The 26,687-nt window shown below is 49.3% G+C and overlaps 1 protein-coding gene across 1 annotated transcript in view; it reads left to right on the top strand.

Annotated features, from left to right (window-relative positions):
- Positions 1-25,421, top strand: part of CDCP1 (CUB domain containing protein 1) — a 57,464-nt gene extending 32,043 nt beyond the window's left edge. Inside the window, exons 3-9 of the mRNA XM_080831604.1 lie at positions 1,638-2,000; positions 2,944-3,312; positions 13,973-14,194; positions 15,282-15,662; positions 17,811-18,176; positions 20,604-20,691; positions 22,687-25,421. Coding sequence (XP_080687730.1) covers positions 1,638-2,000; positions 2,944-3,312; positions 13,973-14,194; positions 15,282-15,662; positions 17,811-18,176; positions 20,604-20,691; positions 22,687-23,101 — 2,204 coding nt within the window. The 3' untranslated portion in view covers positions 23,102-25,421. The remainder of the gene's footprint in view (positions 1-1,637; positions 2,001-2,943; positions 3,313-13,972; positions 14,195-15,281; positions 15,663-17,810; positions 18,177-20,603; positions 20,692-22,686) is intronic.
- Positions 25,422-26,687: the final 1,266 nt, after the last annotated feature.

Raw genomic sequence — 26,687 nt, 5'->3', positions numbered from 1 at the left:
TAAAGAGGGTTCAGAGATCCCATGAGAGCCCAGCAGGAGCCAATCCATGTGGCCCTGGGCACATTGGAGGTGTGGCCGGAAAACCCTGAGAAGTGTGGCTTTTTGTGTGTGTGTGTGTGTGTGTGAGATTTTATTTATTCATTTGAGAGAGAGAGAGAGAAAAAGAGAGAGAGAGCATGAGCAGGGGGAGGGGCAGAGGGAGAAGCAGACTTCCCGCTGACCTGGTAGCCCGGACATGAGACTCAATCCCAGGACCCAGGGATCATGACCTGAGCTGAAGGCAGATGCTTAACCGACTGAGTCATCCAGGTGCCCCAGAGGTGACTTGATATAATGGAGTTTCCTCGAGCTCCTGAAAATAGTTCCTATCTTTACCCACACACAAAATCTAGCTTTAGCTACCTTCGTTACCTTATCATCTCACCCTGTTTCATGGGTAAGGCAGCACAATGTGTTGGCAAGAACTTGGGTGGACCAAACACAAGCCTGGGCTTTCGTCCTAGGATTACGTGTGCTGCAAACAGGCTTGTCGCCCAGACTCCAGGACCGCCTTGCAAAACTGAGAGTTCGGGCGGGAATGACCTTGGAGGTCCTAGCCCGCTCTGAAATTCTCCCGTGATCCCACTTTGCATTGGTGGTCCTTTCAGACACCCCACTGGAGCAGCACTAGGGGTGGGGAGAGCTCCTGTTCCAGAGGCCAGAAGCCACTGCGCCTTTAGGATTCCCTGCACCAGACACAGCAAAGTCTCCCTTTTCTTCTTGGCTTCTATCACTTCTTCTACGGGCTCATTTTCTCCTTAAGAGTAATGTTTCTTGCTTCGTTTTAAAAGGCTGAGGAAACAAGATACATCAAAGGATGTCATTAGCTGTTTGCCTGTAAAAAAAAAAAAAAAAAATTCAACGGCACTGGTCGTAAAACAGCAGCATGACAGCCCCGACTCAGAATGATAACTGTGCCTCTGGGTTCCAGCCGTGAAGGTGGTTGTAAGTTCCGAGTACTTGGTATATTGATGGAAAAACCAGTCTTAAAAGGCTGAGCTCAGCACTGTGCCTTCACAACTGTGAAATTGTGACAGTCTCAGACCCAGGGGGACATGGGGTATCCCAGAGCCCAGGTTCCATTGCAGAGGGCCCCCATCTGGCTTACAGAGTCTGGGAAACACAGTAGTTAGGAGGTATCTTGCATCTGGTTCTCTGGAAGCAGAGCCTGATGTGGGGATTCTTCAGTCATCTGTCCAGAGGGTGCCCTCGGAGCGAGGAAGCCGTGAGAACATAGAGCCAAGGGAGGAAGTAAGCGAAGGTGTGATTGTAGCTGAAGTGTAGCCACAGGCTGATGTGGGCATCGCCAGGCTGTGTCCCTTAAAACAAGGATGTCAGGGTTGTTCACCCCTGCCTTGGGGAATAGTGATTGGCTTTGGGCTGCTACCCACCCTGGGAGGGGAGGAGGTGCAGTTGGTCCCTTTAGGCTCTCTGGCCGAAGAGGGTTCCTCGCAGCCCCCCAGCTTCCCCTCCAGCACCCACACAGCCAGGAGATCGTGCCTCTGCCTGGTGAGGGCGGCGGGGGCAGGCAGCATCTGCTCCAGCGGTCAGGAGAGGTCCTGTTGGTGACCAGACTTGCTTTTGTGACTGTGTTTCAGACTGCATGTCAGGCCCCTGTCCGTTTGGGGATGTCCAGCTTCAGCCCTCAACATCGACGTTGCCCACCCTCAACAGAACCTTCATCTGGGACGTCAAAGCTCACAAGAGCATTGGTCTAGAGCTGCAGTTCTCCATCCCTCGCCTGAGGCAGATTGGGCCCGGGGAGAGCTGTCCGGACGGCGTCACTCACTCCATCAGTGGCCGCATCGATGCCACCACAGTCAAGATCGGGACCTTCTGCAGCAACGGCACGGTGTCCCGCATCAAAATGCAAGAAGGGGTGAAAATGGCCTTACACTTGCCCTGGTTCCACAACCGGAATGTCTCCGGCTTCAGCATTGCAAACCGGTCTTCTATAAAACGTAAGCGCACCCCTCCACCCCTCCCCTCCCCACCTGCCTCGCCTCCCCCACCAGTTCGGTGGAGGCCGGAACCTACAAACCCCACCCCCTCCTCTAGGTCCGGGAGGGATGTCTGCACTATTGTATGATTCCTCCTGAATTCCTCCCAGGAAGATCCCACTCTTCCGGAGGTGGTGCAGATCCCCTGGTGTGAACCCAGCCTTCTCTATTAAGCAAACTATGTGGCCACTCTCTTTCCTTGGTCCTTTGTGTCCATGAGGTTTGTTTTCAGAACAGGAAGTGGGATGGAGCTACAGACCTCCCTTGATTACCCCATTGCTGATTTCTTTGTCCCATCTTCGAGCCTTTCACTTTTCCCGTAATTGTATCCTTGGTGTGCTGGAGCCAGTTCACACCCGTTCATGACAGCTGGTGGTTGAACGTTCAGGAATTTTGTGAGCTGATGCTAAACAGAGCCATTCATAGAAATAAAACGGTATAAACTTACAGTGAAAATAAATTCGTTTAGAAACAAAGGTAATAGATGCTTAAAACTCATCACCTCCTAATTATTTCCCTGTTACCCATACCCTTGAGATTATTGATATCGATCGTACCTCTGTGGCCAAAATGCCATACAACAGCAAACTACTGCCCGTCTGCTCCAAACTCCACATTCATATCCTGTTGGTGGCTTGAAATCAGCCATGGTGGGAGTATTCGCAACAAGGAAATGGGCAGACACTACAAACTAGGGCTTTGATTTTCCCCCTGCTGGGTCGGTCCTTCAACATTTAGTCACCCACCCCAGACGTATCCTTATCTGGGAATAAGACCACACCCAGAGCTCAGGACCTGAGTGTTGCTCTCACAGCTTCCTTACCCTGCTGCGTTTCCGGCAGGGTTAGGGTCTAGGACAGGGTCTAATCACCTCCTGTTCTCGTTTGGGTCCGACTCCCGACAGGACTGTGCATCATAGAATCTGTGTTTGAGGGTGAAGGCTCGGCAACGCTGATGTCTGCCAACTATCCAGATGGCTTCCCCGAGGACGAGCTCATGACTTGGCAGTTTGTCATCCCCGCGCACCTGCGGGCGAGCGTCTCCTTCCTTCACTTCAACGTCTCCAACTGCGAGAAGAAGGAGGAGCGGGTTGAGTACTACATCCCGGGCTCCACCACCAACCCTGAGGTGTTCAGGCTGGAGGACAAGCAGCCCGGGAACATGGCCGGGAACTTCAACCTCTCTCTGCAGGGCTGTGACCAAGATGCCCAAAACCCAGGGGTCCTCCGGCTGCAGTTCCAAGTTTTGGTCCAACATCCACAAAATGAAAGCAGTAAGTGAGCCCCACTTTCCTTTCCCCCTCCTCCTCCAGCTCCTTCTTTCGTTCCTGGATAGTCTGCGTGGCGTTAGGTCCCTTTCTTATTTTTCCTCTGTGGCTTTGGGAACACTTGGACTCTGGACTTTAGAAGAGTTTCAGGGAGCGTGTTGCCAGGCAGTGAAACGGGCTCGTGGGTGAATGCCCGAATGCCCGGCATGGCGCTCCATTTCAACACAGTAAGAAGCAAATGGGAAATTGCAGGCTATTTTTTTTAAAACAAAGGGGTTGGAAGGTTACTTTTACTTTCTTTTTTTTTTTTTTTTTTTTTTTTTAAGAAAGAGAGCATGAGCAGTGGCGGGATGGTCAGAGGGAAAGAGAAAATCCTAACCAGGTTCCACACCCAGCACAGAGCTTGATGTGGGGCTCCATATCACGACCCTGAGATCATGACCTGAGTGAAAGAATTGGACACTTAACTGACTGAGCCCCCCAGGCATCCCCAGAAGGTTACTTTCTAGATCACCTGTCTTGACCCTCCGTGTGAATCAGAATGGCACCAGCACCATTAGCTGGTGGACCCTGTTTTGTTGGCCGAGTGCCCCGTACCATGCACACACACTCCGTGCCAAGCCTTGACCTAAGTATGCCACTTAGCCTCAGATAAGCCTGAGTACAACCTTATAGGGGAGGCAGGAATTATCCTCAATTACGTGAAAAAACAAGAGGTTGAGAGACCGTTTAGACCTAGCCCGACGTTACGCAGCTTGTCAGGAACTGAGCAAACCTCAGAACCCAGAGCCCGTGCTCTGGGTCGCTCTGAACCCCAGCTGCGTTGATGAGAATGAGGTTGCACATCCCTTTACACACATTTACTGAGATGCCGTGAACCCAGAAAAGGTGCATCAGGGCCAGGACGAGGACAAAGTGCCCGGCATGCAACACGGAAGGAGGCACCCCCTCTGAGACAGAGGTGCTCCCCCTCGGGGTGATGTATGTACAAAGTCAGCCTCTGAGGGCGAGTGCCTCCTTGAACTTGGCTCCATGGAGGGCGGTGTGGATCTTGAAATCAAAGGTCCTAGAGGAGTTCAGAGTGGCTGTTCCTGGGGCCCGTCTATCAGCTAGAGTCTATGAAGGACCAAGGGTGTGACCGATGGTCTTGAGCCCCGTGACATGGGCTCAATAGGAGTTCTGTCCCGAGCACTGATTCTCGGCCTTGTTTCGATCAGTATTTACTTCCGGGAAGTAGACGGAGCCAGAGAGAAATAGCTAAGTGGCAACATGACGTTGATTTCAGTAGAGCTGATAAATATCTGGAAAAGCCACCATGTGGGACCCACCCCAGGGGCTGCCCCGTGGATGCTGCCTGGGGAATACCTTCTGGGTTTTTCCGGAAACTGCAGCCCCAGCATGACCTAAGATGCCTTTCGATTTACAATAACTGTATAGATGGCACCACTGTGTGCGTGTGTGTCCGCCAACACATTTTTGTGATTCCACTGTCACAACTGCCTCATCGCCGCAATGTTGAAAACAGCCATGTAAACATCGGGAGACGGTGTGGGTTTGAGTTTAGGAGACCAGGGGATTTGTTTATCTTTTGTTTATGCCGATTTATTGCATTGCCTGGAACAAGAGCTCAGTTGGTTTCCACAACTCATCCAATTGTTAAACCGACTTTAGCCAGACCACAACCCAGAAGAGGTTTGCAGGAGGTCCTGGAAATTCCCAGGACTTCAAGGCCGGAAATGCACAGCAGGTGGGCAGGAATTCCAGGAGGACACTCATGGCAGAGCCTGGCACTTTCCAGCATACTGGGGAGGCCCAGATGGTTGGTGCGCCTCATTGCCACCGTCAGGGGCTCTGTGTGCTATTTCTGCTCTTTCTTGGCCTTGGAATGAGAAAGAAGAAGGTTTGGGGTGGGGAGATGCTTCAGGAGACTGAGTGCCTTGGTTAGGAGCCTCTGCCTTTCCTTCCTGCGAGAGCGAGGAGGGAGGCAAACCTCCTGCAGCTGGTCTGCCCATGGAGGCCTCCCTCCTGCTGCCCAGGCCAGGGCTTCTTGCCCCTTGATTGTCCCCCTTTGTCCCCAGCAGAAGAAACAACCGTCCAAACCAAAGCCACGACTCCAAGTGCGCTTGTGGGGGCGGGGTTTGCATTCATCACACACCGTGATGTCGATCTGTCTGCACATCTGGGTCCCACTAAATTCCTCCCAGTCAGGAATCTGTTTTATTCCTCCATCTTCCCACACCCACCACGGTTTCTGGCACATTCCAGGCCCTTTGTAATCTTTATCCTAATCTGAGGAGGCAGCCTCTTGCCCAAAGTGGCCCAAGAACCAGAGGCACCATCCAATGGCACAGCCCATCGGAAGGGGCAGGTGGATATGCCTCGGTGGGGGCACCTGGGAGAGTGGCTGTCCCAGGCAGTCAGATGAGGGGAAGAGTGTGAGAAAGAAAAGCAGGAGACCTTCTCAAGCCTAGAGATTGGCTGTCAACAGCAGCCACGCAAAGCCAAAGCCTCAGCAAGGGCAGCGGCAGCCATCAGAGCCCCCAGCCAGCGCCCAGGACCCCCATTCTATCCTCCACAGCAGGACCTGACCACAGCGGGCCCACGCTGAAAAAAAAAAAAAAAAAAAAGAAAAATATAAAAATAAAAACAATCTCTAAAGGTAGGAAGCAGAGAGATATTACCTTGAACCTAATTGTCTGCTCCCAAAAACCCTGCTGTCAACTCTCTCACTACTTTGTTGTGTTTTTTTTTTTTAAGATTTTTGTCTATTTTTTGAGAGAGAGAGAACATGAGCAAGGGGGAGGCGCAGAGGGAGAAGCAGACTCCCCGCTGAGCAAGAAGCCTAATGCAGGGCTTGATCCCAGGACCCCGGGATCATGACCTGAGCTAAAGGCAGACACTTAACTGACTGAGCCACCCAGGCACTCCTATTCTGTTTCTCCTTTGGTCAAGAGTATCAGATAGGCAGGCGCCTGGGCTCCCTGCTGGGCGGGAAGCCTGCTTCTCCCTCTCCCACTCCCCCTGCTTGTGCTCCCTCTCTTGCTGTGTCTCTATCAAGTAAATAAATAAAATCTTTTTAAAAATAAAATAATAACAATTTAAAAAATATATCGGATAGGCTCAAACTAGACCCAGAATAGACTAGGAGGAGTCCTCCAGGGGTGTCTTTCCATGGCTTGACCACAGACATCCTATGCCGTGGGATGAGGAATGCGGGCTGCCCTGAGCCTGAGGAGTGCCCCCCTGGCCTGCTGTGACCATATTTGTGAGCACTGATCACTTAGGCTGCCCAAAGCACACAGCTCGGCTGGGTTCAAGAGCTCGATTCACGCTCATCTCTACCAAACAAATCTTGTTTTTCAGTGCTCCATTCTGCACTCTCTTCTTTATTTTCAGTTTTTTTGATAGTACAATACAGCTGACCCTTGAACAACATGGATTTGAACTGCATGGGTCCACTTATACTCAGATTTTTTTCCAATAAATACAATATAATACCGTAAAAGGATTTTCTCTTCCTTATGACTTTCTTTTCTTTTCTTTTCTTTTTTTAAGATTGTATGTATTGGACAGAGAGAGAGAGAGCAAACGTGAGCAGGGAGAGGAACAGAGGGAGAGAGAGAAGCAGGCTTCCCACTGAGCAGAGAGCCCAACGTGGGGCTTGATCCCAGAACACCAAGATTATGACCCAAGCCGAAGGCAGACACCCAATCAACTGAGCCACCCAGACGCCCCTCCTTATGATTTTCTTAATAACAATTTCTTTTCCCTAGCTGACTTTATTATAAGAATACAGTACCTCATACATATGACATACAAAATACATGTTAATTGGCTACGTTAACTACCCTAACTAGTAGTTAAGTTTGGGGGGGGGAGTCAAAAGTTACATGGACACTTTCAACTGTGGGAGGGAGTCGGCGCCCCTCACCCCTCATTGTTCAAGGGTCAACCGTCCTACCCTGTCATACCCGGCGTTGGCGCCCCATCACTTCCTGGAAATATACAAAATAATTTTGTCCCTCTTGGAGTTTTATCCTCATAGTCACAGTAGAGAAACAACGTCTCTATTGTCTCCTGCAGCCTGTTCCTCTTTTTATATCATTTCTGCAAGGTCCAATGGCCCTGGGGATACCGGTCCCACCAGTGAATAGTAACCTGCCCAACCACATGGTTCCCGTTAGCCAGAGCAGACTGCTAGCCTGCTGCCTGATGCGTCCCCCTCCAGCTTTTCGAAGGTGTGGTCACTTCCTCTGAAAATACCAGACGAACGAGTATCTTCAGAACCCATGAGCTTCTGGGTTATTGTGACTCAACTAAGGCAGATGAACAGGAGTTTCCAGCTTGTTACACCATAGGTTTCCATTAACCAGTCTGAGTAAATGCTGGCTGGGGAAGCAGCCATATGGCTTCTTCCTATAGACCCCCAGAAACTACCCAGAGCCCTTAACAAAATGTTGACTTCATTCTGTTTTTGTTTTTTGGGGTAACTCAAGTTCTGTGAGTCTGACATTTGTCCTGGCAGAGTTGACCCATATGGTGGCCTCTTATTCCCATGGAGCCCATTTGGATTTTAAAGTAAGGAATCTTGGGGATGCCTGGGTGGCTCCGTCAGTTAAACATCCGGCTCTTGATTTCAGCTCAGGTCGTGATATCAGGGTCGTGAGATCGAGCCCCGTGTCTGGCTCTGCACTTAAGATTCTCTCTCTCTCTCTCTCCCCCTACCCTTCCCCACCCCACTCACGCACGCACACACGTGCAGATGCACACACACTCTGTCTCTCTATTTAAAAAATAATAAATAAATAAACTAAGTAAGTAAGTGAGGAATTTCTATCTACAGATGCCACAAAAGTCATTAGGGGCCTTTTCGAAACCAGTCCATAAGCTAATCCCGTCAAGGGTTTCCAGGGTCAATAAGTATCAAATAGTGAAAGACTGTCCTTTTGTGGAGGGGAGGGTGTCTTTTCAAATCTCCAGCTCAGGTATTTATTACAGGAAGGAAACGTGTGCCGTGTTGTAGAGACAATATAGGATTCTCTTGCCTCAGGAAACGATCCATTAGGTTCCTAGCCTTGAGCAAATGCTTGGAGCCTCTCCGAAGTCTCTTTCAACTGTAATTAGTGACATACGCTCCTCTCCTGCTTCTCCTGCTGAGGGTAGGATAAGGCCACTTGTCAGAGCACACAGAGTCACTGAGTAAAATCTGTCTTATCTTTCCATAGATTTAGGAATGTGGATGGTGACATTTCCCTTTAAACCACCCCACCTGTGACAGGTGAGGGACACAAACTTCCCTTCTACCTGGAAGCCACCTATGAGCACATGCCTTAGGCAGTGTGGGAATTTACTGTGTCTATCCTGAGAGCCAACCAAAACTGTGGAAAAGAAGCTGTATCAAGTGACTAACAAAGGGGATGTATCTGCAGAACTGGAAAGCTGGACCCCTGCGGTGTGTGAGCACGGAGGCCAGGGTCCTCCAGATGTGCCCCGCGGAACAAGGTCTGTCTTGCCCCAGAATCAGGATCATTTTCCTCAACAAACGCCATCTCTGTTTTGGCTCAAGGGCTCACTCTCCCTTGATCATTCTACAGTGAACTTCAAAGGAAACAGGATCCGTAAAACCACAGGACCATTCCGCGTGCACCAGAATGGCTAAAATGAGAAAGGCTGGCAACACCAAGTGTTGGCAAGAACAAGGGGCACTGGAACCCAGACACACGGTTGGCAGACGGTACAACTGTTACAACCAAGGTGCAACCACATGAGAGAACGAGCTGGCAGAAATTTTCCTCCTACGTAATTACCCTAGAGAAATGAAACCAGAAGTCTATTCAGAGATCCACAGAAGAATAAGTATCCAGCAGTTTTACTCATCATTGGAAACCTAAATCTCCATCAATCTAGGAACAAACAAGTGTGGTAAATTCATTCTGTGGGACTCCACTCCGTGATGACAAGGAAAAAGCGACTGATATCCACAACAACATAGACGAGCCTTAAATACATTTTCCTGAGGAGGAATAAGCCACACAGGAGGGAGTACATACTGTATGATTCTGTTCATAGGAAGTTCCAGAACAGGTGAACACTGCAGTGATAGAAATCAGAAAGTGATGGCCTTCACGGGGCATGACTGGAAGTCAAGCTGACTTGACCACAAAGGGGCACAAAGGGGGCACCTGGGTGGCTCAGTGGGTTAAAGCCTCTGCCTTCGGCTCAGGTCATGATCCCAGGGTCCTGGGATCAAGCCCTGCATTGGGCTCCCTGCTCAGCAGGGGGTCTGCTTCCTCCTCTCTCTGCCTGCTTCTCTGCCTACTTGTGATCTCTGCCTGTCAAATAAATAAATAAAATCTTTTTTTAAAAGAGGGGGCACAAAGAAGTTTGCTGGGATAATAGGAATGTTCTAGATCTTGCTCTGCATGATAGATACAATGGATATAGAAAGTTGACAAAACTCATCACACTGAGGACTTAAGATCTGTGCATTTTATTATATGTAATTTACATGACAGAAAGAGTCAAGGAAAGCTACAGCCAGTGGTTAGCGGGTTTGGGAGTCAGAGTGCTACTAGCGCGAGCTGTGTGACTTGGGACAAGTTACATTAGCTTTCTAAGCTTCAGATTTGTAGTTTATAAAAATTTGACATGATTAAGGCAGTATTACCTTAAACCAATCTAAATTTTGAACTTCCCAAAGGAAAGGTCCTTTTGTGGTTGCAGACCATCACTAGAGTACAGTGTGGGCAGTAAAAACAGGTCCTTCGTCAATATTTGAAGAACTGTCCTTGAACTACAGCAAGTCTGACAAATTTGGTGCATTTCTAATGCACATCGAGGGACAGCTTTTCTCTCATCTTGGGATCAGATGGCTGTTGGTACTTTTTTTTTCAGAGGGGGCATCATCCATATAGGAGTTTCGAGAAGCCAGGCCCAGGGTTCCCATGGTTTCTTGTCTCCTCTGCCCAGCCACCAGCTGGAGAAGAGGAAACTGGGGTCCACAGAGGTCAGAAAGAGCTCAGGCTTTGTAATCTTAGTCCCACCATCTCCTGGCGTTTGTTTCCCTGTCTGTCAAATAGGGGTGAAGAAGCCTACTATGCTAGATTGTATATTTATTCCCAAATCTTTACCCCCTCTTTTGGGGGAGGATTAGATTCATTGCCCCATTGGCTACAGGCTTGGCCACGTGAATCTGCTTCTACCAATGAAATATGAGCAGAAGTAAGTGTGCCCCTTCCAAGTGGAAGCTTCACCACCCATCCTGTGGTTCACCTTTCAAACTGTCAGGAGACTGACATGTCACAGAGCCTTCTCCTTCAGCCCAGATCTCAGAATTAAAAAGACACAAGATGCCTGGGTGGCTCAGTCAGTTAAGCATCTGCCTTCAGCTCCCATCCTGATCCCAGGATCCTGGGAACAAGTCCCATGTCAGGCTGCCTGCTCAGCGGGGATCCTGCTTCTCCCTCTGCCCCTCCCCCCACTCATGCACGCTCTCTCTCTCTCTCTCTCTATCTCTCTCTCAAATAAATAAAATCTTAAAAAAAGAAAAAAGGAGAAGAAGAAGAAGAACTAAAAAGACAAGCTCTGGTGCCACAGCCAACTCACAATGGATATGTAAGGTGAATGAAGAATGAATCTTGGTTATTCTAAACCTTCAGATTTGGGGACCATTTGTTACTGCAGCATAACAGTCTGAGCTGACAGACACACGCCCTCTCAAGCACGTCATGAGGATTAACAAAGTAACACATCGAGGGGTCTCGACCATGTGCAAGATACACAGGTTATGGAGATCCCTGAAATTCACTTTCTGATGGGAAAAACAGACAACTAATTGGAAAATGAGGGCTTCCCATTAAAGAGAGATTCGCTTCCTTCTTAAACCACACTGTCATGGCATTTAAAACATTTCTGAAAGCATAAAGTCCAAGGGAAATGATACATGGAAAGGAAACAATATTCTAACGTTTCCCAGCATGGGACATAGAGGGGTAACTGATTCAGCAGACCTGAAAATGCAAAGTCTAATCCCATAATGGGAGACATCAAGAAGAAACGTGGCAACACATCACCTTCAGAACAAGGGCAAAAAGTGGGAGAAGCCACTCCAGCCCCAGATCCACCAAGCAGCCCAGGAACACTCCTCCCAGTTTCTTCCTGGGAGTAGGGAAGTTTTTGAACCAAAGATCCCAGTTGCACTGAAGGTAAAGTTGCTGGACACAGGTGCCTTGAATAAGGTTAATGGGCTGGACTCTCCAGGCCCCATCATGCTTCCTTCATGGGAAGCCCTGAGTGTGTTTCCTCCGTTTGGTGGATGGCGGGCTCTTGCTCTGGGGGAATCCAACCAACCCAAGAGAAGAGGTTGAACATGTAGATGTTACAAGTTCCTCAGGAAGCAGTCTGGTCAGATCACCCTCCAGAGAAGCTCAGTCAGCAAGCAAGAGGTGTTCCAAATCGTGTGTGGTGCCCCACTCTTGGCTCCTCTCCTGGGGTAACCACAGCTACGGATTTGTTGCATTTCTCTCCAGATCTTGTTTCTCTTCATTTCCATACATAAGTATATACACGTAGAAATAGCAATTACTTTTGATGCCGAGATTGTATAATCGGGTGGTGTCATAGTCAACATTTGTTCCACACTTGCTGTTTTAGTCAACACTGTATCTTGGAAGTTCTTAGATCGGTATATTTAGATCTCCCTCTTTCTTTCTTTTTTTTTAAGATTTTATATATTTATTTGAGAGAGAGAGCGCTTGCTCATGCACGTGCGCATAAGCAGGGAGTAGAGGCAGATGGAGAGGGAGAGGGAGAAGCAGGCTCCCCACTGAGCAGAGCTCCCCACTGAGCAGAGAGCCTGACATGGGGCTCCATCCCAGGGATCATCACCTGAACCGAATGCAGATGCTTAACCGACTGAGCCACCGAGGCACCCCTAGATCTCCCTCTTTCTAAATGCTAGGTAACATTCCGTCCATGAATGCTCCACAGAATATTTAACCCTTCTCGTGCTATGTGGTGTCTGGTTTTCCACAGTTCCAGAGCTGCAATGCAAACATGGGCTTGTATTCCCCAGTCATACCGCTGGGGTCCCAAGGATACAGCCTTTCAATGTCACCCTCTACACTGTGTTTTTGTTTTTGTTTTTGTTTTTTAAAGATTTTATTTATTTATTTGACAGAGAGAGAGATCACAAGTAGGCAGAGACGCAGGCAGGGGTGGGGGGAAACAGGCTCCCCATTGAGCAGAGAACCCCAATGCGGGACTGATCCCAGGACCCCGAGACCATGACCTGAGCTGAAGGCAGAGGCTTAACCTGCTGAGCCACCCAGGCATCCCTCTACACTGTGTTTTAATTTGCTTTTCTGCAATGACAAGTGATACTGCAAATGATACTAAGAATGCTTTACATTTTGAATTTGTGAACATTTCAGTTTCCCCTTTTTTGTGAACTGCTCAATCCATCTGTGTGACAAATATTTTTTTTTCCCAATGTGTCCCTTGTCCTTCAACATTTCAGTACCTATTGTCAGACAGGTACTTAAATTTTTCTTCTTTTAGGGTTTGACCTCCACATTTATTTTTTTTTTTTAAGATTTTATTTATTTGACAGAGAGAGAGAGATCACAAGCAGGTAGAGAGGCAGGCAGAGGTGGGGGGAAGCAGGATCCCCGCCAAGCAGAGAGCCTGATGCAGGGCTCGATCCCAGGACCCTGAGACCATGATCCGAGCCGAAGGCAGAGGCTTAACCCACTGAGCCACCCAGGTGCCCCTGACCTCCACATTTATAAGGATATTCTCTTTGCTTTGAAATACCAGTCTAATTTTATTCTTTCACTTATGGGAGAAATAGTTGTAGCCGAGCCAGGAGTGGTTTGTCTTTTTCTCACTTATTTGAAATACAGCATTTATTAGAGACTAAATTAGAATATCGATGGATATAATATCTGTGAATAATAATACTATCTTGGAAGAAATATATCTATGAATCTTCTATCCCCACGCTAATGCTATACTGTTGCTAATTACTATTCATAACAGGAGACTGTTTCAATAAACAGTCGTAAATTTCACTTGTTAACTATCACACAGCCACTAAATTACTGAATATTTTCAAAGACTCGTGACTATGAAAACTGTATGGAAAAATAAGTAAACCTGTGTAAAGTAATAAGGTAAAAGCTGAGTATGAAATTATATATACGATACTTTTAAGCAGTTGGAAATCATGCATATGAACAAGGACTAAAATTAATTTGAAGAAGTAAAAATGGTTAAATATGGGTGGTAGAAATTCAGTCGGTTATTTTTCCTTTTAAATTTCTTCTAGAGTTCTTGTATGTTCTTTTTTTTTAAAAGATTTTATTATTTGAGAGAGAGAGAGAGAGAACAAGCACAAATGGCGGGGGGAGGGGAGAGGGAGAAGCAGACTCCCCGCTGAGCATGGAGCCCGATGTAGGACTTGATCCCAGGACCCTGGGATCAGGACCTGAGCCAGAGGCAGACGTTTCACTGACTGAGCCACCCAGGCGTCCACTTGCATATTCTCTTAATTATAAAACATGTTTCCAACGCTCCCCAGCCATGAGAGGTTTTGTGCCAATTTTTGCCCCTTCACACAGTGGCTGCTGATCCATGCCTCAGGCTTCTTTTCTCTTCGTGGTTTCAGATAAAATCTACCTGGTCGACCTGAGTAACGAGCAAGCCCTGTCGCTCACCATCGAGCCACGGCCCGTTAAGCTTAGCCGCAAGTTTGTCCCCGGCTGCTTCGTGTGTCTGGAGTCCCGCACCTGCACCACCAACCTCACCCTGACGTCTGGCTCCAAACACAAGATCTCCTTCCTCTGTGATAACCTGACTCGCCTGTGGATGAATGCTGAGAAAACCATAAGTACGTCCCCCTGGGTTAGCATGATTCCCCTACTCGGGGCTGGGGCGACTCTCCCTGCTCCCCCATCTTCTTAGTGGGGTCTACTGGGTAGGCTGTAAATAGTACGATCAGAGATGCTCCCCACCTACTGCAGTGCAGAGTAAGCAAAGGGCAGGCAGCAGATGGTGAGGGGGAGACGTGCCCCTCCCCTACCGGGACCAGAGGCTCAGTGGGAATGGGCATCCTTCAGAAGTGCATTGCACTCCCAAGTTCGTGCTTGCGTCCTCTGCCCAGCCTTCCAGCATCTCTCCTGAGATCCTCTCCTCCGTGTAGCCTCCCCACCCTCCAACCCCCCAACCCCACACTCATTGTGCACTTGTCTCCTCTTGTTTGAGACTCAGAGTCTTGAGGTCAAGAATTGTGGCTTGTTCTGGTTTTTTGCTTTTTTTGTTTTTTTGGTGGGGTTTTTTTTTGTTTTTTGTTTTGTTTTGTTTTGTTTTGTTGGTCCCTTGAGCCCCTGGTAGTGCTGGACATGTATTAGTCAAGTACTAAATGTTTGATGAATGAAAGGCAGCAAAACTGCTAGTCCCCTTCCCACTGGGCTGCCGTGACCTCCAACATGGATGGCCTTAGAGTTTCTACAGATGCGACAGCTGAGGCCACAAGACGCGAGGCAGGCTGCCCACTAGGAAGTGGCAGAGCTGGGCTGTGAGCTGATACCTCCCCCAACCCCACCCCAGCTCTGACCGCTGCACAAAGCTACCTCTCCACAGTCAGGGACGCTGGGAAGCAGGGCGGAGGGAAAAAAACCTGTGCCCAGCCCATACTGAGCATCTGAGACTCAACCTCAGAAGAGAGGCTGATACACTTCATTTCCACCCTCAGTAGTCCCCAGAAGTTGGTCTGCCAATTCAGGCAGAGTAAGAACCTGAGAGGGCGAGAGGAGCAGCTAGAAAAGGAGTATCAGGGAGCCCGGAGTGGGGGACAGAGCAGGAAAGGAGAGACCAAAGGGAAAAGCAAGAAAGCCTGGGGCAGTCTCTACCTACAGCTGGGGAGGTCACACGCCAGGTCCCCTCCCCGCCTGGTACCACGAGCCCCTCTTTTCCAGGCTGCATGGACCCCCGGTACTGCCACAGGAGGTCCCAATCCCTCCAGGTGCCTGGGGACATCCTCCAGCTGCCTGTGCAGCTGCACGACTTCTCCTGGAAGCTACTGGTCCCCAAGAACAGGCTGAGCCTAGCGCTGGTACCCGCCCAGAAGCTCCAACAGCACACGCAGGAGAAGGTCTGCAACACGAGCTTTGGCTACCTGGTGGCCAGCGCCGTCCCGGGCCAGGACCTTTACTTCGGCTCCTTCTGCCCCGGAGGCTCCATCGAGCAGATCCAGGTGAAGCAGAACATCTCAGTGACCCTCCGCACTTTTGCCCCCAATGTTCAACGAGAGGCCGCCAGGCAGGGTCTGACCGTGTCCTTCATACCATACTTCAAAGGTAAGGAGGTCTCCCTCTCTCACCACATCCCCCTGACCATTTCTTGGTTGGGCATCCCTCTTATTTTGCTTCTGGGATCGTCTACCATTAAGTTGTCAGCTTGAAGAATTGGGAGATCTGGGTGGGCTGGTCCTCTCACCAGAAATCTGAAAGGTGGTGTGACCTCAGCTGGACTCCGCCATTCACCCAGTGTGGAAAATCCCGGGAGTTAGAAATAAGGCTCTGACCGTGGGAGGTGACCGTTGGCAGGCAGCAGAACAAATGATCAAATTCAAGCCTTTTTTGGAAGCAGGCAGGGGCTTAGAGGAGAGTTAAGTAAATATTCCTGACTCCTGGATGTTTAAGGTGGGAGCATAAAAATCCTTACCCAGGCATTTTTGTGAGTCGGCTTCGACAATTCGGAATGTGACGTGGAGTGCACAGAGGAAGGCAGGCTGGGGAGAGATGGGTCTCCAGAGCACCAGGGTCCTGTCCTCAGCACAGGGCACAGCCCCTCCCACAAGGCTAGTGTTTGATCTTCAGGGTGCTGGGCAGTGAGTGGGGTTTAAATCCCTTGCAGCAGTGAACTCTCGTGGTTGGTTTTCAAAGTCACAGTCACCATTACAAGTGGCTCAAAGTCAGAGACCATTTAAAAATTGACCAAGACTGGGGTGCCTGGGTGGCTCAGTTGTTAAGCATCTGTCTTTGGCTCAGGGCATGATCTCAGGGTCCTGGGTTTGAGCCCTGCATCAGGCTCCCAGCTCAGCGGGAAGCCTGCTTCTCCCTCTCCCACTCCCTCTGCTTGTGTTCCCTCTCTTGCTGCGTCTCTCTCTCTGTCAAATAAGTAAATAAATTCTTAAAAAAAAAAATTGACCAAGACTTCTATCTGAGGCTTACTTCATACTTTGTTCCCAGAGACCTGAGTGGGGAGGGAGAAGAATCTTTGGCCATAAGATTAAGGTCAGTCCAGGCTGCCTGATATTCCCACAGCTCCCTGAGAAACTCCTTTTGGGGAGACTTAGAGAATGAGATATACCCTCCTCAGTGCAGAATGTTGGAGTTTCATCTCACCTGAAGGTCAGCTGACGTGTCTGTCGGAGGCCTTCAGCTTAGCATTTCTACCATTCTTCCCAAAACCGGAAGTGGGTTGATCTCAGACATAGAAATCGCTCTGTACCTGTCCCACCGTGGAGCAGAGCGTAGGGTGAATCTTAGCGCGGAGGGTGTTTCTGAAAGGAAGCTTTTAGCGATAACCTACAGTTTGGCCAACTAGCCTGGGGTTTTGTTGTTGTTGTTTGGTTGGTTGGTTTTGTTCAAAAGACCTGAGCACCTCACCCGAGGCTCTAATCTTTGGGCTGACCAATAGTCACGGGCAATTTATATTTTAATTAATAGCAAAATTAAAAATTCAGCTCCTCAGTCATGTCGAGGACATTTCTGGTCTTCTACAAACACACGTGGTGATGGCTACGTGCTTGGATGGACAGTGCAGCTACAGGCACCCAGGAGATATTTTGGGTTGGGTTCCAGACCTCAATAAAGAAAGAGAAATGAGTTTTTTGGTTTCCCGGTGCCTATAAAAGTTCTATTTACACCATATTGTAGTCTGGTAAGTGTGCAATAGCACTGTCTAAAAAAGCAATGTACATGCCTTAATTTTAAAATTCTTTATTGCAGGGTTGCATGGCTCACTCACTTGGTAGAGTGTGCAACTCTTGATCTCGGGGTTGTAAGATCAAGCCCCACATTGGATGTAGAGGTTACTTAAAAATAAAGTCTTTTAAAGAAAGAAAAAATGCCTTCCTTACTAAAAAATGCTAACCATCATCTGAACTTTCAGCAAGTTACAATCACCAATCACAGATCACCATAACAAATACAATAATGAAAAAGTTTGAAATGTCACAAGAATCACCACAATATGACATAGATACACAAAGTGGCAAATGCTATTGGAAAGATGGTGCTATAAACTTGCTCAACGTAGGGTTGCCATAAATCTCCAATTTGGGGTGGGGGGGAGGCAGAATCAGCAAGCCTAGTAAAATGGGGTGAGCCTGTGTAGAACTTTTCTGTCATTGCAGAAAACTCTAGAAAAAGTCTAGACAGGTTAACATCAATTTTGATTCAGTGAAACATCTTGTGTGGATTCTCTCCCCTTTCCTGCAGAGGAAGGTATTTTCACAGTGACCCCAGACACAAAAGGCAAGGTCTACCTGAGGAGCCCTAACTGGGACCGGGGACTGCCATCCCTCACGTCCGTGTCTTGGAACATCAGTGTGCCCAGCAACCAGGTGGCCTGCCTGACCTTCCTCAAGGAGCGGACCGGCGTTGTCTGCCAGACGGGACGTGCGTTCATGATCATCCAGGAGCAACGGAGCAAGGCAGAGGAGATCTTCAGCCTGGAGGATGAGGTGCTCCCCAAGCCAAGCTTCCACCACCACAGCTTCTGGGTCAACATCTCCAACTGCAGCCCTGTGAGTGGCAAGCAGCTGGACCTGTTCTTCTGGGTGTCGCTTACCCCAAGGACTATGGGTAAGTGCCTGCACGGTCTTGTGGGAGGGTGGTGGTGGACAGCAAATTGGCAGCTGAAGGGTAGGGGGCAAGCCTTCGAGGCAAGTCAGAAAACATGACTGAGTGTCCATGTATCAGTCAGCATTTGCATCGGTCATGCCATATAACAAGCCACCCCAGAACTCAGGGCCTTAAAGACAGCCATTTCTTATTGCTTACACATTGGCTGGGTGATGCTGGTGTGAGCTGGGCTTATCCAGGTTCACTCACTCCTGCACCTGTGGGCAGCTGTGGGCGGCCAGAGGACTCTGCTGATCTTGGCCATGCACTCTCACACATATGGGCATAGCCACAATCTGCTGGAATAACCAGGTTCCTTGGCTTTCCTCCCCATGCTCCCTGTCACTCCAGCCTGGGCCTTGTTGTCATGGCAGAGGCAGAGATATCCAAGAGATTCTAGAGGAAGCACACAAGGTCTCTTGATGTTTGGGATAGGAACTCCCACCATCCCTTCTACAGAATTCTCTGGGCCTGCCAAAGAATCCAAGGGATGGACAGATAGACTCCCCTTTTGGTGGGAGGAGCTGCAGAGTCACATAGTATGGTTCGGGGAGAAATGGGGAGAACTAGGGCAATTTTATCATCCATCTATCACTGTCACTTACTATTAATCTCTCTCTGGCGTCGGGGAAGGCTCTTCACTCTGTTCATCTTATGCATCTTAGAGGGTAGATGGAAGTATCATAGAAGTATCATTAGGAATTCAAGTGTTGGGGATTCAAATGTGAGGACCTGGAAAGTGTGACACGGAACTTGGCACTGGCATTATTTCTTTTAAGATTTTATTTATTTATTTATTTGAGAGATAGTATGTGTGTGCGTGTGGGTGTGTGTGTGTGGTGTGTGCGTAAGCAGGGTGAAGGGCAGAGAGAGAGAGAGAATCTTAAGCAGACTCTGTGCTAAGAGTACAGAGCCCAATACAGGACTTTGTCTCACAACCCCACGATCATGACCTGAGCCAAAATCAAGAGTCAGACACTCAAGTACCTGAGCTACCCACACACCCCTTGGCGTTGGCATTTTTTACTGAGTCCAGGGAAACATGGGAATCCACAAGATGCCCTCGGTGGCAGGCCTTTTGCTCAGAGTTGCAGGATCTGCCCACGAGTCTCCAGTGAGGAAATGCCTGTGTGGCACAGCATTTGTGGTGGGGCCACATTTGCCTTTATTCCAAGGTAGTCACAGAGCATCCTGGAGTGTTGGAACCAGAAGGGACTGTGGAGGTCGCTTCTCCTGGCCCATTCCCTTCCTGGCGGTCAGAGAGGCTGTGTGTCCGCCCAAGGCCACACACCTGTTAACATCAAGAGAACTGATGTAAACCAGAAGCCATAAGTGAGAAGCTCTCCCATACTCTCAGGTTAGGTCCTGGATTTTCTGACTCTCTTACATCCATTTTCTGTCATTTAGTTCTACTTTTTTTTTTTTTTTTAGTTTTATTTCTTTATTTAAGCAATCTCTACACCCAATGTGAGGCTCAAACTCACGAGCCCAAGATCAACAGTCACATGCTCCATGGACTGAGCCAAATAGGTGCCCCATTTATTTCTATTTTGATTTCTCTCTTTTTTTGCTTTCTTGTTGAACAAGCAAGAATTTCTAAATCCTTGTTTGGTACAGGGCTCCCTGTCTGATTTATTTCCTCTGTCCTTTGTACAACCGTAGGAAAAGGACAGCACAGATAGAACAACCCTGACCCTAGCACCCTCACTTCTGACTTTGACTTCCCTCCTTCCCCCTACAGCCCTCTGCCCTGCTCTCCCATCTAGGCTGTGGCGCCTGGGGGGACACACCCCAGGGTAGGCCCCGAGTAGCCTTTGGAAGGGAGCCAGTAGGGCTCCCAGTTTGTTTTTGTTCTCTCTCACCACCTAACAAACAGCCCCAAGACTCGGTAGCTTAGACTGCAGACTTTGTTCGCAACTCCGTGGGTCAGGAATTTGGACAGATATTGCTCTTAGGTATGTGGGACTGCTGCCAGATGCCTCAGACAGCTAGAGGGTGCCAAGGGTGGGTCACCTGGGGACAGACACTCACAGCCTTGATACTTTCAGCTGGGTTCCTTGGTCCGTTGTCCTCATGGAGTATCCACATGGTTGGCTTGGGCTTCCTCACAAGATGGCAGCCTCAGACTTCTTACATGGTGACTGACTGGCTCTCCCTCGGACAAAAATTACAGGAAGTTGTCAGACCTCTAAAGGGCTCCAACACTGGCAAGTCGAGAAGAGTCAAGAAGAAGAGATATAGGCTCCTCTCGCTGTCAGGAGCAGCGTCTGTGTACGGGGAGGGAGGGAAGGGATGGCGGCCATCTCTGGAGACTTTTCTGCCCCAGTTCCTCACCCACCTGACCACCCCATGTCTCCTCATTCCTCCTCCTTGTGTCTCTGCTCACAGACCTGACTGTCGTCATCATCGCAGTCGTGGGAGGTGGCGCCTTACTGCTGTTTGCCCTCGGACTCATCATTTGCTTTGTGAAAAAGAAGTAGGTGGAATTTCTCAAACTGTCTTTGGCTGATCTGACACCTCCTTAGATCACCCAGACCAGAGCTGTCGTTAATTACTGACTTCTTTTCTGGCTTCCCATTCCTCTCCCAGGGATCGGTGTTGAATAATATTGCCAGATGTGAGTTATGCTTGGGAGGGGAGGGACAGAAGATGCAGACGGCGACATGTTAGCCTGCGGTTTTTACACAACTGTCTCAGCATGAGTCCCCTGGGAATCATTTACTGGACACTAGTCATTGGGGATGATCTTAGCAGGAAAATGCTCATGTCAGTCCCTCCAGCCCAGGTCTCTGAGCCTGCGTCCTCTGTCACTTGGAGAGCAAATGCATGCCACCTGAGCTGGTTCTCCTCTGGTTTCTTAAACTTTTTTGTGCTTGCTTATGGGACTCCAGACAGGCGCCAAAAAGCGAGTCCCGTGGGCGAGAGGAAGGAAGACCCAGTTACCTGACTCATCTCACCCTCCACCCCCTCAGGATGACAGCTGCTGTTTTATGACCAAAGCGTTGACCTTTTGAGACAGAATATGGGCTGCCACTAGATTTTATCAATTCTGCGCGTATTTCTGATTAAAGCCGTGAGGGAGAATGAAATTGTTTTCCTTAGCACGATTCAGCCTTGCAAGAAGCTGAAGATTTTTTTTTTTTTAACTGGGGCCGTGAGCAAACAACTAAAATTCCCAATCCACAGTGAGACTATCTAGAAACGTCTCCAGTGATAGGGAAGGGGCCACCTGTGGCAGATCCAGGGAAAAGCCTCTTCTCCGTGAAATGAGATTGTGTAAATCCACACAGGGGGAAAGGAGTTCTTTCATTTTACGGTTTCTCTAGGAAACTTTCTTGTCTGTGGTGGGGTCTCTGCCACCCAGATCAGAAAGCATGGTGTCCTCTTCAGGGGCAGAACTGGGTGAGAGGAGGGTCCAGCCCTTGCCTCCGTCTCTAAACTGCCCTGGTTCTGGCCTGAGGAGAACACTGGTGGAGACGATCAAGGCTCCGTGAAGCACAAAGGGAGAGGTGTCCATCTCAGGGTTTCAAGTGGAAACCTTTGGAACCCATCATCCTAGCCAGAGATCCAGTGTTACAAGCTGAATGTACTACATTATTTTTATCTCCGAAAAGGACAGGGAGCCTGTCCACAATTAGTGAGCTGTCAGTGCATTATAGGGTCCATTATGTTAATTGAGCTAATGTCCTCCATTTGAATCACCAGTCAGCTAAAAAGCCAGCGTCCCCTGCTTTTGGCTGGTGGAGATGGAGGGCGAAGCTTTGTTTTCCCCCATGGAGAGTGCTAATGCCCATCCACACTCAAGTCCCAAAGAACATTACGAAGCAAAGGTTAATGGCGTTGCTAGGAGCTCTGGCGGGCCCCAGCCAGAATGTTGTCTTCTTTTGAGCTCTGTCCCTTTGTGCAGGCTGTTCCTGGATCCCTCTGCTAATAGTGAGTCCCACTGTCCCCAACTCCAGCTAAAAACTAAGACACAGCCTTGCATCCCGAGTCTCCCTCTGTTCTATCATTTAGAATCCAGATGGTCAGAGCTTGTACCCATGCAAAAGAGGGATGAAGTATTAGCCACGGGAAAGACTGCATGCTAGAGGGTTGGCGGGGACATGACCACACCAGATGTGGTCGGCCTGGGCCACCATCCTTTCTCGGAGCAAAGACGGGTTGGTTGTCAGCTGTTCCCACCCCTGGATACCCTGCGTCCACTGAAGCAAATCCAAGTGCAGTGTTAAACTTGCCCTCTCTCAACCACGCTCTGCTCCCTGTTTCCACTGTGAAGACTGGAGACAGGGATGGTCCCTTCTAAATGCTCCCGCAAAGACGGTAGTTTGAGTTTCGAGGACTAAGGGGTTTGAGGGACCTGGGGACGCCATACGAGAACCCCAAAGGGCCTCAGTTCCAGTAGAGCTATGCAAATGGAGCACAGCTAGATCCTGCTCTTCCTGACTCTGTCTTGTTCCCCTTCTCTCGGTAGGAAAAAGAAGGAAAACAAAGGCCCGCCTGTAGGCATCTACAATGGCAACATCAACACCCAGATGCCAATGCAGCCAAAAAAGTTTCAGAAAGGTCGAAAGGACAGTGACTCCCATGTGTACGCTGTCATCGATGACACCATGGTGTATGGGCATCTCCTACAGGATTCCAACGGCTCCTTCCTGCAGCCAGAGGTGGACACCTACCGGCCCTTCCAGGGGCCCACGGGGGACTGCCCCCCCTCCCCACCCCTGGTATGCTCCAGGGCCCCAACTGCAAAGCTGACCACAGACGAGCCATCTGCCGGCTTCCGTGCTGAGTCTGACAGTGAACCATATACCTTCTCCCACCCCAACAACGGGAACACAGACATTCCCTTGCTGGACACCCATGAGCCAGAGGGGCCTGGGGAGTAACTTGGACCCATCCCGAAGACTTTGCCTAAAACAGGGGTCTCAAGCAGAAATCCTAAAGAGGAATTACATGGAAGGAACAGCAGGAGTTTCTTCAGGATGCCACTGACCTCCGAGTCCCAAGTGGACTCACTCCAACGATGGGATGTTGAAAGTGATGGATTCCAACCCGGATACAATCGTCACAGTCCATGTCCTTCTAAACTCGGGTTGAGTTGTAAACCAGCCCATAATGAGAGGGGAGAGCTGTGAGTTGCCAAGCACGAGGTTGTCAACGAGGTCTGGACTTGGATTTGGATTTGGACCTCTTCAGGGCAACAATTCCAATCCCTCGGAGCCCATCCAAGGTCCCTGCTCCCACTGGAGCGCCCTGGATGGAAATGACAGTGTGCCTTATTATTATTATTATTTATTTGGTGGTCCCGTATATTTAAGAAGCCAAATGCAAAACCACGTAGCTCTTTTGACCTGACACGGTGACAGCTCACGCGAGCTGGTTGGATGGCTGGGTTTTAACTTCCACCAACCACTAGATAAACAGGTGCCTGTCCCCTGGAAAGTGGGAATGATTTGCTATGGGTCCAGCCAAAAGAGGGTGTGTCTGTTTGAGGGCTCTGAGAAGCGACTTCCTGGTTCTCTTGCTCTGCCTGTGGTTACCCCACCGCACGGATTTATCTCGAGTCCTAGAAGTAAGAAAAATGTCCTTGAATTGCTGTGTGTGTGGCTGTCCCCTCTCCAGCCATGCTTTGGCATTAAAAAAGAGGAACTTAGAGAGTATTTTCAACCTCTAGCAATGTCTAAAAATACACCAGAGAATGGCCACCCTATTCACTCCTTGTTGCTACTGTAACCAATTACCTCAAACACGGTGGCTTAAAACAACTTAGATTTCTTATCTAAAGTTCTGGAGACCAGAGGGGCAAAGTGGGTCCCACTGGGCTAAAATCAGGGAGTCAGCGGAACTGCCTTCCTTCTGGAGGTTCGAGGGGAGAATCGGTTTCCTTGCCTTTTCGAGCTTTTAGAGACTGCTCTTTGGAGCTTTTAGAGACACTCCAGGCCTCCGATGGCTGGTCACACAATGTCACTCGTGCTGACACAGTCACACTGAGGCCCCTCCTTCTTTGCCTTCTATGGACCTTTCACTTATAAAGCCCTCCCACCCAGATAATCCAGGAAGATCTCCCCATCTCAAGATCGGTAATTTAATCACACTGACAAGACCCTTTTGTCACCTAAGGTAACATATCCTCAGGTTCTGGGGGATTAGGACATGGACGTCTTTGGGAACCTATGATTTTGCCTATTCCACCGTCCTGCTGCAAGAGAGAGAGACTGCAAAATGACTCAGCCCGCAGGTGTGTGTTTTGTTTGGTCTGCAGAATCTTTTTGAAGAATTCGTCCCCAACATTTAAAATCATGCAATTTTTTGCATAAAAATCCAGATCAGGAGATCTGGCCATTGCTAAGGCTCACACTCACTTGACAGCAGCAGGTGGGGCTCCTGGTTCCCCCGGTTCGCCCCAGTCCTCACCACTCCCTCTCGCCTCCCTCACTGATGCTGAGTGTGGCTACTGATCACTGCCCCCGCCACCCCCCACCCCGGGGTGGTTGATTTGTTCATAATGAAATAGGAAGTTTGGGCTCCTTATGTGCCTCTTATCACAGGAGAAGACCGGCGTCGAGGCTGGTGTGTTTCAGAAAAGTGTTTTCTCATACGTGGCCCGCATCCCTCTTTTATACTAATGACCAGCCCAGCGCCAAGGAAAGGGAGCATTTGCTTCTGTGGGCCCTGCTCTCATCCACGAGGAGAGGGATCGTGTTCCGGCTTGTCCAACACGGTCCAAAGGTCAATGTTTCAGTGGCTAAACCTCCTTTAGAAAATAAATGTGCCACATGGTGTTCAGTGAATTCACCTTGGAGACGCACTGCCCGGACTTGCTTGCCTGTGCTACTTCGCTTCCAAGAAAAGGAGTTTTGCAATCTCTTAAATGGCGTGTGTTCCAAGGCCTCTCGAACTCTTTCCAGAAGGAAGAGTTTGTTGTTTGGCTGACACCCTGGGTGCGGCCTCTGGCACCTTTCCCTTTTAAAAGGCGGGCTCCTGCCCAGTTACCCTCAGCCTCTTGACATTGCCCCCCACCCCCACAAGGAGGGCTGGGGCTTCCTCCCTCCAACCGACATTGGAAACGTGACCTTGGTCAAGGCTAGAGGACTGGTTTGTGAAGCTCTTCAATGCTTAACTGGGAATAATTTATTTCGTTGTAGATACTTTTTAGGTACCATTTTATTCATTTCCTACACTTTTTTAAATAAACAAATGTACAGGAAAGAAAAATGGGCATTGAGTTGTTTAAATGCTTTGGCTATTTGTCCCCTGGTTCAGCTGAGGCCCCAGTTTATCACAACAGGCTCAGCAGGGGCTCAGCTGACATTGTCTTTTCTGGGTGTTTATGGTACCAGATGCCGGGCTTTGGGCTTCCAGTGGGTAACTCAGGGGCCAGAGCCTGTTCTGTTCTGCCCTTGTTGAGACTCCGTGAGCCTCTCTGTGTGACCCCTCCTGACACCCACCTAGAGGTCTTGGGCCACCCTTGCCATTGACTGAAATGGAGCCCTAAGTCCCGTGCAGGTCACCAACCACCAGAACAGAAGCAAAGGGAGGCTGGGGGGAGAGGCTAGCTCCAATGGGTCCCCCACCATTAACCTTGCCCTTGGAGAAGAGACCCAGTTGTACTGAGGAGACAGGATATTGTTGCATAACAAACACCCCACACTTTAGTAACTTAGGAATGATATTTATTTTGCTCGAAAATCAGAGCAGAACTCATCAGGAATGGCTTACCTCCCTGGGCAACTCAACTAGATTCTCCTTTCAAGATGGTGGCATCACACAGCTGGCGAGTCTACTAGCCACCAACCAGGAGCTTGGATTCCTCCTCCCTTGGACCATCCTCCAGGACTTTAGGGGCTTTTTCACAATGCAGTGGCTGTGTTCCAAGAGAGTGTTCTCAGAGCAGAAGCCGGCATGGCGTCGCTTCCATCCTAGTCTCTGGGCACATTCATCACAGAGCCCGCCAACTTTTAAGGGGAGGAAGAAAAGACCCCGCGTCTCAGTGGGAGAGGGGTCAAAGAGTTTGCCGCCATCTGCCTGAGTGGGGCTGGGGGGGATCGGAGCCAAGTGTCTAAGCCCCTGGATGGCACTAACCAACACTTTGTCTTCTTGATCACCACATTCACATCTGGGCCACTTCCAACCTCTGTGGCTACCCTTTCTCCTGGACTGCAAGATTCAGTCTTTGGGCTTCTGGCCTTTTCTCTCAGCATATTGCCTCTTGGGGGTTCTAACTGTGTCCTCTATTCTAGGATGAGATCGTCCCCAAACCCTAGCTGATACCTCCCTGGGCGCCAGACCCACATCTTCAGCAGCCTGCTGGACTCATCAGCTCACATGTCCCCGTGTGCCCCAAACCTGACCCCTCCAGAGGCAGAGTCATTCTTTCCTCATCCTCTTGCACTAAACCTTTAATGTGAGTTCATTTCCTGACTCTGCCCCTACTAGCTGGGTGGCCTTGAGTTGGGTTCTGTTTCTCAAATG

This window comes from Martes martes (assembly GCF_963455335.1).
Source record: "Martes martes genome assembly, contig: scaffold_126, whole genome shotgun sequence".
In the NCBI taxonomy this organism is placed as follows: Eukaryota; Metazoa; Chordata; class Mammalia; order Carnivora; family Mustelidae; genus Martes; species Martes martes.
Note: the sequence above shows the minus strand (reverse complement) of the source record. Positions and strands in the feature narration are given on the sequence as shown.